The sequence below is a fragment of the Chelonoidis abingdonii genome, chromosome 17 (assembly GCF_003597395.2).
Source record: "Chelonoidis abingdonii isolate Lonesome George chromosome 17, CheloAbing_2.0, whole genome shotgun sequence".
NCBI lineage: Eukaryota > Metazoa > Chordata > Testudines > Testudinidae > Chelonoidis > Chelonoidis abingdonii.
This window is the reverse complement of record NC_133785.1, coordinates 11,075,674-11,089,652: the sequence shown is the minus strand read 5'-3', so window position 1 is coordinate 11,089,652 and position 13,979 is coordinate 11,075,674. Positions and strand designations below refer to the sequence as shown.

The window sequence follows — 13,979 nt, the reverse complement described above, 5'->3', positions numbered from 1 at the left end:
TTGTACAGAGATGTGCGCGATGGTGGTATACAGGGCGTATGCTGTAATACGGTGTGTGTGGAGGGGGGTTGTATAGGCGTGTGTGAGGTTCAGGATGCGTGTGGTGGTGTGCAGGTGTGGGTGTTTGTGTGGTGGTGTTATTGTAGTACTGGCGGGGGGCGTATTTTTATCTGAAGCCGAATTCCTTGAAACGCATCTTGAACAAACAGAGCTTGGAAACAAACACAGAGGGGAATCCTTTACTATTGCACAGCAAGCCGGAGGAAATCAAACTATATATGGATATCTACGTCACCGAGCACTGAGTCAATCCCCGGACTGTACCAAATAGATTTAGAACAGGGGGGAAATATTGACTTCGCTGGCCTTTTAGGCGCTGACCAAACTCTGATTCCGGGCAGAAGGTGCATCTTAATTGAATAGGGTCCAGCGGAGTGGGGGTGGGTTGTTGGAGAGGGGATTCCCTGCTTCCTTGACGGCTTGAAAAGGGGGCAGGGTGGGACTCGCCCCTCCCCTCCCCCAGCTTAAAGTGAGGCAGCTCCGGAGTTCCCATTCATAAAAAAGTAACCGGGCGGGAGGCAGTTGAGAGGCGCTCGCCGGACAGACCTAGGCACAGCACAGCCCCAGCGCAGAGCCAGGCATGTTCAGGGACTATGGAGCGGGCAGTGCGGACGGCCCAGGACCCTCGTACAACCCTCGCCCTCAGCACCCTGCCCTGCGCAGCATGGGCCCGGCCGCCGCCGCAGGGACTCCGGGAGCAGCGCAGCAGGTAAGGGGCGAGCGGGGCAAAGGGCCGAGAGCTCGGTCGGTCTATCTGTCCCCACACACACTCCCCTGTGTCTGTCTGTCCGTCCTCATTCACACATCCCGGTCTGTTTGTTCCCATGCACACCTGTCTGCCCGTCCGCTCCGGTGCACAGCTCCGCTTGTCTGTCTGTCCGCCCTGGTGCACACCTCCCCTTCTGTCTGCTCGTCCGCCCCGGTGCACATCTCCCCCGCTGTCTGCCCCCTGTCCCCATGCAAACCTCCCCCTGTCTGTCCGCCCCCATACTCACCTCCTCTGTCTGTCCCTCTGTTCCCATACACACTTCTCCTGCAGCAGGTGCTGGGGGGCCCTGGTTTGAAGTGGTTCCCATCATATCCAGGGTTACATTTTGGTTCAGTGGCTCTCAGCTTCCCCACTATACAAATTGTCCCAGCGCTCCTGTCCCCCACTGTCTGTCAGTCTGTCCCCATCCCCACCCCTGTGGCTAATCTAGTCTCTAGCCATCCCCATCCCCAGCTGTCCATAGACACCCACCCTCTATCTCCCCCCACCTTTCTTTCTGTCCATCCCTTGCTTCTCCACACCCCTAGGCACTGCCAGCCACCTCTGCCCTATTTCGCCAGTCACTGATCCCCTTCCGCCCTGCTCCAGCCTTTTCCCGACTGTTTACTTGCCCTCTCATTTCTCGCTCTGTGTCGTGGGTGGGGGTGGGGGTGGGGGTGACTAATACTCTGGGTTGATTCACCCCACCGCGTGGCGGCCGCTGCTTTGACCCCCTCCCCCCTCCCGCACGCAGGCACTCGCGTGCCGATGGCTGGGGAATGCAGGGGGTTCCCCCACCTGGCGCTCTACAGCAGACCGATTGTAGGGGGGGGGCTCCCCTCGTCCGCTGCTGCCTGAGCGCCCGGGTCATAGACCCTTGAGTGATCTGGCGTTATGCGGGCCTGGGGTGTCCGTGTCCCTGCCCCGGCCCAGCCACATAGCGGCAGCTGCCGGGAGACACCCCAGAGTCACCTGTACCAGCGGAGGGGACTCCTCGCCAGGTGCCCTCCTACAGGGGTTATGGCACACAGTTTATCCCAGCTAGGAGGGGGCTGCGGAAACATGTGCACTAGGGTGTCCATCCTCAGCGGGTTTGTGGGCTGACCGACACACGGTGCTTTAGCTCAGGGAGGGAAGCGGGGGCTCGGGGGCTAGAGCCGGCGGAGGGGAGCTAGGACTCCTGGGTTCTGTGCTAGCTATGCTCCCCTTTCTCTTGGGCACCCACTTCACCTCCTGGCACCTCCGTGCCCCGCAGGACAGGACTGTAAGGTTAGCCCCAGAGCTGAAAACAGGGGGGTGTCAGGGCCAGTCTGTTTTGCCAGTTCTCCCCGGGCAGGGTTTAAGACTCACCTCCCTCTCTGGGCTGTCCGGAGCCAGCGGTGGGGACCCAGGTAGCCCTGGGTGTGTGGGGGGGGGGGGTAGACAGACCTCAGGGCTGGACACACTCCCAGCCCCCCGCCCGCCCACCCCCGCTGGCAAATTGTGAGACACCCGCCTCCCCCAGCGGCTGGATGAGTGGGGGGTGGGGTGGGGTTGGGGCTCCAGGCTACGGCAGAAGGTGTTACCAGGACAGACCTGGAGTTGGGAAGCGAATCGGGGAAGTCCCTTCTTGCTCCCCTCTCCGCTGGCTCCCGAGGTACCCCGCTCCCGGTGCAAAGTCATGCCGGGTGAGTCACCTGAACCAGCGGGGCTGAGTCACGGGCTGCGCTCACCCCGGTGGCCCCTCCACTCACCCCAGCCTGTGTCCCAGGGAGCCAAGATTCCTCAGCAATTTCCTCTTGCATAAGGGCGCCCCTGCGACAGCTGCCAGCTCCACCCCAAAGCCAGCTGCAGTGCCTGCTGGCCCCCTGTGAACAGCTGCCACACAGGGGACAGAGACCCCAGGCATCCTGACGCCCAGCTTCCCTCCCCTCCCCCAACCCACCACCCCTACTCTCCTCCCAGAGCTGCAAAGAAAACCTAGGAATTGCAAAGAGAACTTGCTCTAACCCAACAGACTCTGCTCCCCTCCCAGAGTGAACCCAGGAGTCCTGGCTCCCAGACCCAGCTTCTCTAACCACTAGCCCCAGGTAGGGTGGCAGCCAAGATTCAGTGCCTGGGAAGCTCTGCTCCCATGCCCAGCCCCCTTTGTGTTTTGAGGGAGTCCCCAGTCCCTGGGGCAGTATGTCCCTAGCGTGTTCTCTGTCTGATGCAGAAGGTGTGGCCAGTCTGCTGCCCCAGGGCTGGGCTGCACCAGTAGGTAGCACAGTGAGCTGGGCCGTGACGCCAGAGGTGGGGAGGGACCCACTAGGCCAGGGAAACTGGGTCAAGGGGTGGGGAGGACCCAGGGAGGGTTATCTTGGGGCAAGATTTCTGCACACACCCTGTTGTTGACATGCAGGAGCATGCCAGAGGATCAATGTGACTCAGTGGCCCTGGGAGCTGAAATCACCAGTGTGCGCCCAGAGTGGCAGCATGGGGCCCTCTGTCACCTGGCAGGTGCTTGATCTCTGTGCCCCACTGAGCCCTTGGACTGGCTAGTGCTGAGGTGGGGACGGGCCCCATGCACTAAGTTGAGAGCAAACTCATTTTACATGAGGGCCACCCAATAGGCATGGACAGAAGCAGCTGTCATGCTATGGCTAAGGAGCCAGATCTGAGCTGGCGTCTTCTAGAAGGGAGGACCCCGTATCCCAACCCCATCCCCCTGAGCTGGCCTGTCTTGTAGCATGGGGACTGGATTGGAGCTGGTGCCCACTCAAGGAAAGGGTCCTGTATCCCATTCTCCATTCCCTGAGCCTTCCAATCCCTTGGTCCTGGCTCCAAGAAGCTGAATTTCTTTGCCCCATGTCTGGGCTCTGCCCCTGACATTCACTAGCTCCTAAAAAGGTGATGAGGCTGGGAAGTGACTCTAAACCTTCCTGTTCGGCTCCATTCATGTAATAAGCACGTGCACCACTAAAGCTGGGCAGGAGGCAAACAGTGGGCATGGCATGGCACTAGCAAGGTATCTGCCCCTCTGCCTGTTCCACCGAACCAGCTGCTCTGCCTGTACCACTCTGTCCCCTGCTGAATGGAATCCTGACTATGTAGCTGTGTATCCTACACACTATACTGCCAATCACCAGTGGGGATTCTCCCAAAGCCTATGAGGGCCTGTGCCTTTGGGATGGGAGGGTAGGAGCCCCCAGCCAGTGACTGGCCATCATGCTCAGAGACAACATGAGCTGTAAAGGCTTTCAGAACAGCTTTGTATTGATTCAGACAGGCTGAGTATGGGATGGAAGGGGCTTTGTCTGAGGGCTTAAAGGGGGCACTGCCAGGTGATATAGGGCCTAATAGTTAGGGGTCCTGGGTTCCATTCCCAGCTCTGGGAGGTGAGGCGAGTCTACTGCTGGGGGGTGGGGGGGAAGAAGAGGGGACTGGGAGTTAGGACTCCTGGGTTCTGTGCCTATCACTTGCTCTGTGAACCAGGACAGATCCCTTTTGCTGCTGATTGTGCCTCAGTTCCCCATCTGTAAAATGGGGATATCAGGATTTGGATTATCCCATGAATCCCAAAGGTTTAACCCCGAGAGAAGCCTCTGCACCGATTCTGGGTTTAAAATCCCAAGGCCCGCAGGGTCGGTTAAGAATCATAGACTTTAAAGTCAGAAGGGCCCATTATGATTGTCTAGTCCAGAGGTCAGCAACCTTTCAGAAGTGCTGTGCCGAGTCTTCATTTATTCACTCTAATTTAAGGTTTCACGGGCCAGTAATACATTTTAATGTTTTTAGACGGCCTCTTTCTGTAAGTCTATAATATATAACGAAACTATCGTTTTATGTAAAGTAAATAAGGTTTTTTAAATGTTTAAGAAGCTTAATTTAAAATTAAATTAAAATGCAGAGCCCCCCGGACCAGTGGCCAGGACCCGGGCAGTGTGAGTGCCACTGAAAATCAGCTTGCTTGCGTGCCATAGATTGCCTACCCCTGGTCTAGTCTGACCTCCTGCACAACGCAGGCCACAGAATCTCCCCCACCCCCTCCTTGATTGACTGTTGGGAGCTGGAGCCCACCTACAGCATTTCCAACCACAACACACCAGCCGTAGGGTGGGAGGGTTCACAGATCCACAGGCTCAGGGCTGGGCCCCAGCTTTAAACAGGCTCTTGGAGGAACCGCTTCAGCAATGGGCCCCACTTTTTCTTCAGGGTGGGCCATGCCACCGCTAAGGCTGAGCCTCTGGGCTCCAGCCCTCCTGCGACACACCGGGTGTGCTGCCCAGCCAGTGCAGCTGAGACAGACTCCTAGTCAGAGGCTTGTCCACTCTTCAGGGACTCATGCACCTCAGGATGCATGTGCAGTGACGCCAGACAGCCCTTGACAAACAGGCGGGGCCTTTAGTCACCTGCAACTCTGCACTGGAAGTCCTTAGGGTAGCACAGAGAACTACAGGTTAAGACATAGTCCATCCCGCCAAGCCAGAGCAACCCACCAGCCCAGCTGTAGGCGATTCCATTTCAGACTCTGTTTTTCCCCCCTGACCCTCCTTCAGTCCCACATGCAAGCAGCCAGCCTGCTCCAGAAGCCACCTCCCAGTTCTTTGTCTCCAGGCAGGGCCAAGCTGAGCTCACAACCCCACCCACGGAAGCTGCCCTCTGCTACACAATTGTTGGCGCTTCCATTGTCTCTCTGGTCTCTCTCTTGGTCTGGGTCTGTTTCAATCAGTTCCTTAAAGACCCATTCCCTGTGGGCCAGGCAGCACCCACATGGTACCTTCCATCCTCACTGCCCCCAAAAGCAGGTGTAACCCTTTTCCTCCACTGGGCAGCAATGCAAAGTAAGAGGGAAACTGAGGAACACAGAGGCTTCATAATAATGTTACAGAAAATCCCCATGCTGTCACAGAGGGTGAAGGGTGAAATGAACTGTCAGATCCAGTAATGTGGGAGAGGAATAGGGGAGGGATGTTAAATATGGAACCTTCTGAAGCCTCATCAGGGGCCTGGGGACACGTGTTGAATGACAAAGGGGCACATTACAATGCTGTAAAGTGTATTGTACTCGGAGGAGCTGTACCTCTTTCCTGGTTAGCATGTGCATTAGGGCATCACCTAGGGACTGTGGGCTGAGAGGGGAAGGGGATCCCATTGTCCCAGGTGCTTTGTGGACACACAGTAAGAGACAGTTCCTGCCTCCCAAGACAAACTGCCAGCGCTGGCAGCTGTGAAATCCAAGCAGGATGGTTTTCTAACGGGTCTGCTCTAGTTCACCCAGGAATTAGTTCAGGGCCATCCTAGGGGCTGGGCTATGCAGGAGCTCAGACTAGATGATCACAATGGTCCTTTCTGGCCATATAATCAGTGAAGAGGCACTGGAGGCATTAAGAGGCGAAAGGCCCTTCCCCAGGTCTGTGGCAGGAGCCAGGAGTCCTGAGCTCCAGTGTAGTATTTGACCTGGCATCAGACCTCTGAAGTCATCTCCAGGCTCAGCCGGACACTAGCAATTTCCATTAACAAAATGTTTTTTTTCCCTCAATGTAAACCTGGAATTTCCCTGTTTGTTCTTTTAAAATAGCAGCCCCTTCCCTCACTTCACAAAGCCAGCCACTTTAAAGCCAGGAAACCGCTCTGATCACCTGTCTGACCTCCTGCATCCCCCAGGGCAGAGTTTCATCTACCAGTCCCATGAGGCAAGGAATTCTTTCCTTTCCCCAACTTTATGAACATCAGCCTGTTCTATTTTCTGCCTTTCTGTGTTTTCCCATTGTACCACTAGGGAGCCTTCCCCAAGGAGAGATGTAATGACTCACCTGAGCACCCATGTTGTCAGAGGTTAGAGTGGGGAATTTAACCCAGGAGTCCTGGCTCCCAGCCCCCCCCAACCCACCCCATATCCACTAGATGTCACTCCCTTCCTAGGGTCAGAAGGAGAACTCAAGTGACTTGACTCCAGCCTCCCTGCTCCAACCCACTACACCCCATTCCCCTGCCAGAGCTTGGAGGAGAACCCAGGGGTCCTGATTCCCAGCCTCTCCCTCCCTGCATCCTAGACATGCTGCCTCCAAGGATCTCTGAGGTCTCAAGGAGACTGAATGCAGCCGGTGATCCAGGATTTGCTCCTGGAGCAATTCACTGCTGGCCCATGGCCCTTAAGCCAAGCCAGGGCTCCCTCTTAGGCTGAAATGTTTCCCCCATGCCCAGGTGCCCATGGCAATGGGGATCTTTATTTGGAAGCACCAGGTGCCCTTGTGATGCTGGCAGTGCTGCCCTCTGCTAGCTGCAGCCAGAACTGTTCCGTGTGTCAGTCCTGCCCCCTGTGCAGCCCATAGCAATGGGGAACCCTCCTTGATTACAATGCACTCAGCTCCCCTCCCTCAGCCTCCTCTAACTGCTGCCTCCTCTTGTCTGCACAGAAGTTCCCCCCAGGTCCGAGCGCAGGGGCTGCCAGCTTCGTTCCCAGCCTCAATACCATCACCTCCAGCCAGGACCTGCAGTGGATGGTTCGGCCCACGATGCTCAGTGCCTGCTCCTCGTCCTCCTCCTTCACAGCTGCCCCATACCCCCGCCCCTATGGCCCCTACCCTGCCGGGGCCCGCCCAGGCGTCATCCGCACCATTGGGCCAACCCCTGGCATACGTCGGCGGCACAGTGAGCACGTGAGTAGGGCAGTTATTGGAGTGGGGGCGGGAGGGGCAAATGCCTAGCCCAGGGGGCTGGGAGCTGGACTCCTGGGTTCCACCCGCAGATTCAGGAGGGGAGTGGGATGTAGAGGGTTAGAGTGGGGGAGGAGTGGGAGACAGGAATCCGGGGTGTGTGTTGCTCCATGCCTCAGTTTGCCACTCCAAATCCCCAGGACAGTGGGAGGCTGCCCCCTGATTCGCAGTGGCTGGAAGAGGGAAGTGGGGCTTCACCTGGGCTGGGGGGAGGTGGGGCCCTTTCTCCCACAAGAACCAAGCAAGGGTGGCTGGCACTCATTCTGCCCTAGCGCTGGGCCCCCTGGCGCAAACGCCACAGGGCAGCGGGGCCACCTAGTGGCTAACATCGGAACCGCGGGCAGGACACAGGGCGCTGTCCATCCGGAGCTCTCCAAATGCTTAGCGAGGCCGGGTTGGAGCACTGCCCCCCCACAGAGAGCTGGGGATAACCCCCAGGAGCCCTGGCTGCCAGCCCCTCTGCTCTGACCACCAGACCCCACTCCCCTCCCAGAGCTCTGACCACTAGACCCCACACCCCTCCCAGAGCCCTGGCTGCCAGCCCCTCTGTTCTGACCACCAGACCCCACGCCCCTCCCAGAGCCCTGGCTGCCAGCCCCTCTGCTCTGACCACTAGACCCCACTCCCCTCCCAGAGACCTGGCTGCCAGCCCCACTGCTCTGATCACCCGACCCCACACCCCTCCCAGAGCCCTGGCTGCCACCCCATCTGCTCAGACCACTAGACCCCACTCCCTTCCCAGAGCCCTGGCTGCCAGTCCCACTGCTCTGATCACCAGACCCCACGCCCCTCCCAGAGCCCTGGCTGCCAGCCCCTCTGCTCTGACCACCAGACCCCACTCCCCTCCCAGAGCCCTGGCTGCCACCCCATCTGCTCAGACCACTAGACACCACTCCCCTCCCAGAGCCCTGGCTGCCAGCCCCTCTGATCTGACCACTAGACACCACTCCCCTTCCAGAACTAGAACTCAGGAACCCTGGCTCCCAGATCCATTGCGGCAACCACTAGACCCCATTCTAATCTTAGAAGGGAATCATTCAAGCTGGGATTTGGCTGGGACAATTGGGTTCATACCCCGGGGGCAGGCAGGAGAGGAAATGACAGCATGCTGAGTCATGGAGCCACAGGATGACTCAGAGGGAAGGGGCACTGGGGCCAGCAGCATACTGGGAGTGTTCCTTCCCCAACCACCCCAGCCTGTGGAATCCAGGCAGCATCAGAAGCCACTGGGGCCAGAGAGGGCTGACTCCCCCAGGCCAGACTTTAACCCTTAGGGATGCTTGCCATGTCCCCAAAATGACCCTTCTGCTCCCCCCATCCCCATATACCTCCCCCAAAGCTAATTCCCCCACCTGAACTAGAAAAGTAGCCCAGTCTCATCTCAGCACTGACTTATGGATCCCTGTATAAGAAGCTCCCCATGGCCCACCCCAGAGGTGGCTGCATATTTAATGCACTGTGAGGACCCCGGGGGTATTATTCCTTGTAGTGAAAGCCTGACAAGGACCTGGTCTTTGGAAGTTGTCCATGGACTGGAATAGAAGGGGATATACATGGCATCAGTGTCACTATTTGAAATCCCCTGCCCCTCTCTTGCCCCCACTTCAGATGACCCCCGAGGAAGAGGAGCGGCGCAGGGTAAGACGAGAGAGGAACAAACTGGCTGCAGCAAAGTGCCGGAACCGGAGGAAAGAGCTAACGGACTGTCTGCAAATGGTGAACACCCCCTACTGAGTCCCCCTAGCACTCCCTGCAGCACAGCACCCCCAGCACCATGCAGGGGCACTGGGGCCAGCCCTGGCTGTGAGGGGAGACTCCCCCTGCTGACTCCCCCTTCAGTTCTCATTGGAGGTTGCCCGTGCAAGTTCTGACCCTGCCTGGCTCTGCAAGAGATGGGATCAAAGCCACGTGAACTGTGATGGCTGTTGGGCAAGATTGCCCTTCCCACTCCTAGAGCTGGGGACAGACCCAAGCATCTCATCTCCCATCCTCTCCTGTGCTAACCCACCAGATCCCACTCCTCTCCCAGAGCTGGGGATTTTACCGACAGCTCCTGACTTCCAGCCTCCCTGACTCTAACCACTAGACCCCACTTCCCTCCCCATGCCACAAATAGAACCCAAGTGTCCTGCCTCCCCCTGACCTTTCTCCCCCGCAGGAGACGGACCAGTTGGAGGAGGAGAAGTCAGGCCTCCAGAAGGAGATTGCAGAGCTGCAAAAGCAGAAGGAGAGGCTTGAGCTGATTTTGGAGGCCCACCGGCCAGTGTGCAAAGTGCAGGATGAGTCCTCGGGAGAGGAGCAGGAGGGACCGTCCAACCCACCCCCAGTCAAGCAGAAGTCCCGGGAGCCTCCCCCAGCAGTCCGACGTCGACCCTCCCCACCAGTGCCCCCACGGATCAGCCTTCCCCCCAGCGGGGTCCTGGAGCCTGAGGCCCTGCACACCCCCACCCTGATGGTCACACCCTCGCTAACTCCCTTCACTCCAAGTCTGATCTTCAACTATCCTGCCCCAGGGGAAGGGGAGCCCCCTGCTGGCCATACCTTCCCACCTGAGCCCTGCAGCTCTGCCCACCGGCGTGGGAGCAGCAGTGGTGACCAATCATCTGACTCCCTCAACTCCCCAACCCTGCTGGCGCTCTGACAGGCACAGCTCCCCCAGCCCTTTTCTCCCTGCTCAAGAACCGGCCTCATGACCAAGAACCTTCCATGTGGTTCCAGACAATTCTAGAACTGTTCCCTGTCATCCCAGGCCCTTCTGGAACCATTTGTGGTATCTTTGTGATCATTCTAGCACTATTCCTTATTATCTCAACTTCCTGTTCATTCCAGACACATCTGGAATCTCCCTTTTCACTTTCAAACCTTCACTGTCATTCTAGATAATTCTAGAAGCACCCCACCACACACACTCCCCACACACACTCCATTCCAGGCTCCCAATTATTTCACACCCATCTGGAATTTTCCCCTCAGCTCTAGAACTTTCAGTGACATTCTAGAACCTTCCCTGCCATTGGTGTTTGATTATTCCAGAGCTCCCTGGAATCTTTTACGCATGAGTCAGGAACCTGTCCATCCCTTTACCATCATTGCAGAAGAATGTCCTTGTGCTTCAGAACCATCCCAAACCCTCCTACAGCCCCTTCCTGTCTGTTCCAGAGCACCCCCACCCTCCCATTCCTTTTGGGAGGTGGCAACCTTCCCAAAATTCCCATTGTGCTTGCTGTGTTTTTCCTGGAATGTACTAGAGCTTTCCTGACCTCCTTCTGGATTGCTCTGGAATCCCCCCAGCCATTCATGGTCTCATACTAGAACCTAACCAGATGTCCCAGTTCAACAGGCACTCATTCTAGACTGTGACTGACCATTCTAGAAAAACTTGTTCATTCTAGAACCAGTCTAGCTTTACGAGGCTGCCATTGCTCATTTGAGAATACTCTCAGCTGTTCCAGACCTCTCTTACTGTTTCTAGACCTCCATCTGACAGTTCCAGAATTCCCTCATTCTAGAACTCACCTGAACATTGCAAACTGCCCCTCCAATCATTCTAGAACCCACTCCCTGATCCAGAACAACTTCAGGTGTGCAGGGTTGTACAACGCTGGCCAGCCAAGAACCAGGACTGGTTGGTTTGGTTTTTACTCCCAAGTTCCAGAAGCTGATCCAGAACCGCAGGGCGTGCTCTGGACTGCACAGTGTTCATTGTTGGAGCTGCCATTTCTATGCTATTTATTGTCACTCAAAGAGTATTTTTCTACCAATGGTGTCTTGTGTCTCGAGAGACAATTAAAAGCAACAAGTAGAGACAGCTCATGTGTGTGTTTGAGGAGTGGGCTGTAGGTGTTGGTTGGTATATGACTTGAGGGTGTTGGGGGGGGTGTATGTGGCATGGAGGGCATTGGGCAGATACAGAGTTGTGGAGTGGGGGCTGGACTGTTGGGGGGATATATGAGGATGTGTGAGTGTCGGGGGTGTTGTTGGAGGGGTGTATTTTTTTGTTTGGAATAATGTGTATGGAGTGGAGAGTATGGGTGGTGGGGGCAGTGGGTTGGTTGTGTTGTTGAGGGAGTGTGCATGCACACACACATACGCACACACACTGCTGTAGCACAGCCACAACTCCATGCTCCTGGTACCAGAGGAGTAGCTTCACTAGCTGGCAGCTGTTTAGTGCACTGAACCCAGTCTGCAGGGGCCGGGCCTGGCCATGCCACGAACGAATCCCCTTTTGTATCAGTGGCACCCGTGTCCCATGTCTCCCATGCCCTCCTCTCCCGCCCGCTGGCCTCTGACACCTCCTGGAACTGGGGAAAGATCATCTTCATCCTGAGACACGCACATCCACCTGGAGGGATGAGGGCGATAGGTAGCAAGTTAGAAGTGAAGCCAAGTGGCACTTAAATCTTTGGCCCTTGGGTTACTGGCCCAGGAGTGCGTTTGAAGGAAAACCCACTGGGAGCTGCTTGTTGTGAATGAAAAAGACTCAGCAAGGAAACATCAAACCCAACAAGCAGCTCCCAGCCTCCACTGCTCTAGCTCCCCTCAGCTAATTCCGAATGAGGTAGACTCGGTAACTCTGTGGGGGCAAGCGGGGCAGATGTAGTCTCCCTACTCAATGGGGTGCACTATCCTAAACAGCCCAGAGGGCACCCACAAACCTGGCACACACCCCTAATGCTGGGGGAGGCCTGGGGTGGAGGATCGGGCCTGCCCCACACTCACCCCATAGTAGTGACTCCAGTCCTGCAGGGCTGGGCCTGGCTTCCTGCTCCAGGCAGTGTGACCTGGAGAACAAGATCACAGCACCACTTGGGTTTGGCATGCCCACGCCTACAGGAAATCAGAGCGGTGCTGCACTCTGCACAGAATGGCAGCCCCCGATGTGGGTAGGGTGAGTGTGGGGAAGCTGGTCCAAACCTGCATGATGCTGTGATCGAGCCTGATTTAAGGGAGCGCCCTTGCACCCGTGGCTAAAGTCACCCAGGGCTCAAATCAACACAGCAGGTCATTGACCCACCTGCTGAGGTTGACACAAGACACAATGGCTTTGTTTGTCCTGCAGTGGGAGATTTAAAGCAGGAGGCCCAGCTCTGCAACAGCGTTTATCCCCCAGTGGGAGTTAAGTGCCTAAATGTCAGCTGGGCCGGATGCAGCAGTGGAGGTTTTGGCCTCCTTTTTAAAGACGTTGCTGTAGTTTGTCAAACACTTGTTGCGTGTGGTCTCAGTGAGTGTGGATGGACGATTGCAGTGCTTCTATAGCGTGAAGCCAACTTTTCCCAACTGAGTGCTAAAAATTTTCCAAATCTGGTGAAAAATTCCCAGATAAAGCTTTTTACAGTGCTTCTATAGCTGGGAAATTTTCCCCAAACCTGGGAAATTTGTAAGTAAAATGTTTCAACTTGGGAAACTCGGAATTTTCATTCAAAACATTTTACTCAAAAATTTCCAGATTTTGGGAAATTTCCCAGGCTATAGAAGCACTGGACGATTGCCTTCTCTGCTGTCTGTGCTGCCGCAGGTGTCTGGTCCAGAACCTGTTGTGCAGACCCTGGGAAGCAGCTGAGTTGCCTTACCAACAATGAGCAGGAAAAGACAGGGGCTAATTGCCCTACTTGGATGCTGACCGGCCAGGTGAGGCTTTTGTGGAAAGCAGAGATGAGGGCCAATCAGGATGGGTGAAGAGTCAGATAAAAATAGCTCTCCTGGGCCAGTGCTTCTATATCCTGGGAAATTTCCTAACATCTGGGAATTTGTGAGTAAAATGTTTTGAATGAAACATTTCACTCAAAAATGCCCAGGTTTGGGGAAATTTCCCAGGATATAGAAGCACTGAAAAAAGCTTTATCTGGGAATTTTTCATTAGATTTGGGAAATTTTTAGTGCTAGGTTGGGAAAAGTGGGCGTCATGATATAGAAGCTCTGTACCTGGGCTTGAGAGGGGGCAATTCAAGTGGCAGGTGGCCTGACCTTGCCTGAATGAACCTCAGTGTTGGAGGCCAGTTAAGTTTTGTGTGCAGGGCCTGAATCTTACCCCCTGGCTGGGAATCTGAATTTTGACTTTGAGGTTTGACTCTCTTGTGCCTGTCCCTCCCCAGCTCTGGGGAGCAGGACTAACACTTTTCCAGCTACTCTCTCTCTCTGAAGGGGTACTTTGTTTCACCGCTGCCTGAGGCATCCTGGGGCAACATAGCTGTTCCAGGCTGCTGTTCTCATCTCCCTCCCCCGAATCTTCAAGATCTGACACAGCTGTTGTCATAAACAGATGGTTAAGGATTAATGTCTCTTTTACCCATAAAGGGTTAAGAAGCTCAGTAAACCTGGCTGACACCTGACCAGAGGACCAATAGAGGGACAAGATACTTTCAAATCTTGGTGGAGGGAAGTCTTTGTTTGTGCTTTTTGTTTTGTTCGTTGTTCGCTCTTGGGACTAAGAGGGACGAGACGTACATCCAGGCTCTCCAAATCTTTCTAAATCAGTCTCTCATCATAATTCA

General features: G+C 55.8%; 1 protein-coding gene across 1 annotated transcript; it reads left to right on the top strand.

Annotated features, from left to right (window-relative positions):
* The first annotated feature begins 640 nt into the window (after window positions 1-640).
* FOSL1 (FOS like 1, AP-1 transcription factor subunit) lies at window positions 641-11,222 on the top strand. Its single transcript, XM_032804304.1, has 4 exons — window positions 641-769; window positions 7,186-7,428; window positions 9,094-9,201; window positions 9,644-11,222. The coding sequence occupies exons 1-4, from the start codon at window positions 641-643 to the stop codon at window positions 10,124-10,126; spliced, it is 963 nt and encodes a 320-aa protein (XP_032660195.1). The 3' UTR covers window positions 10,127-11,222.
* Window positions 11,223-13,979: the final 2,757 nt, after the last annotated feature.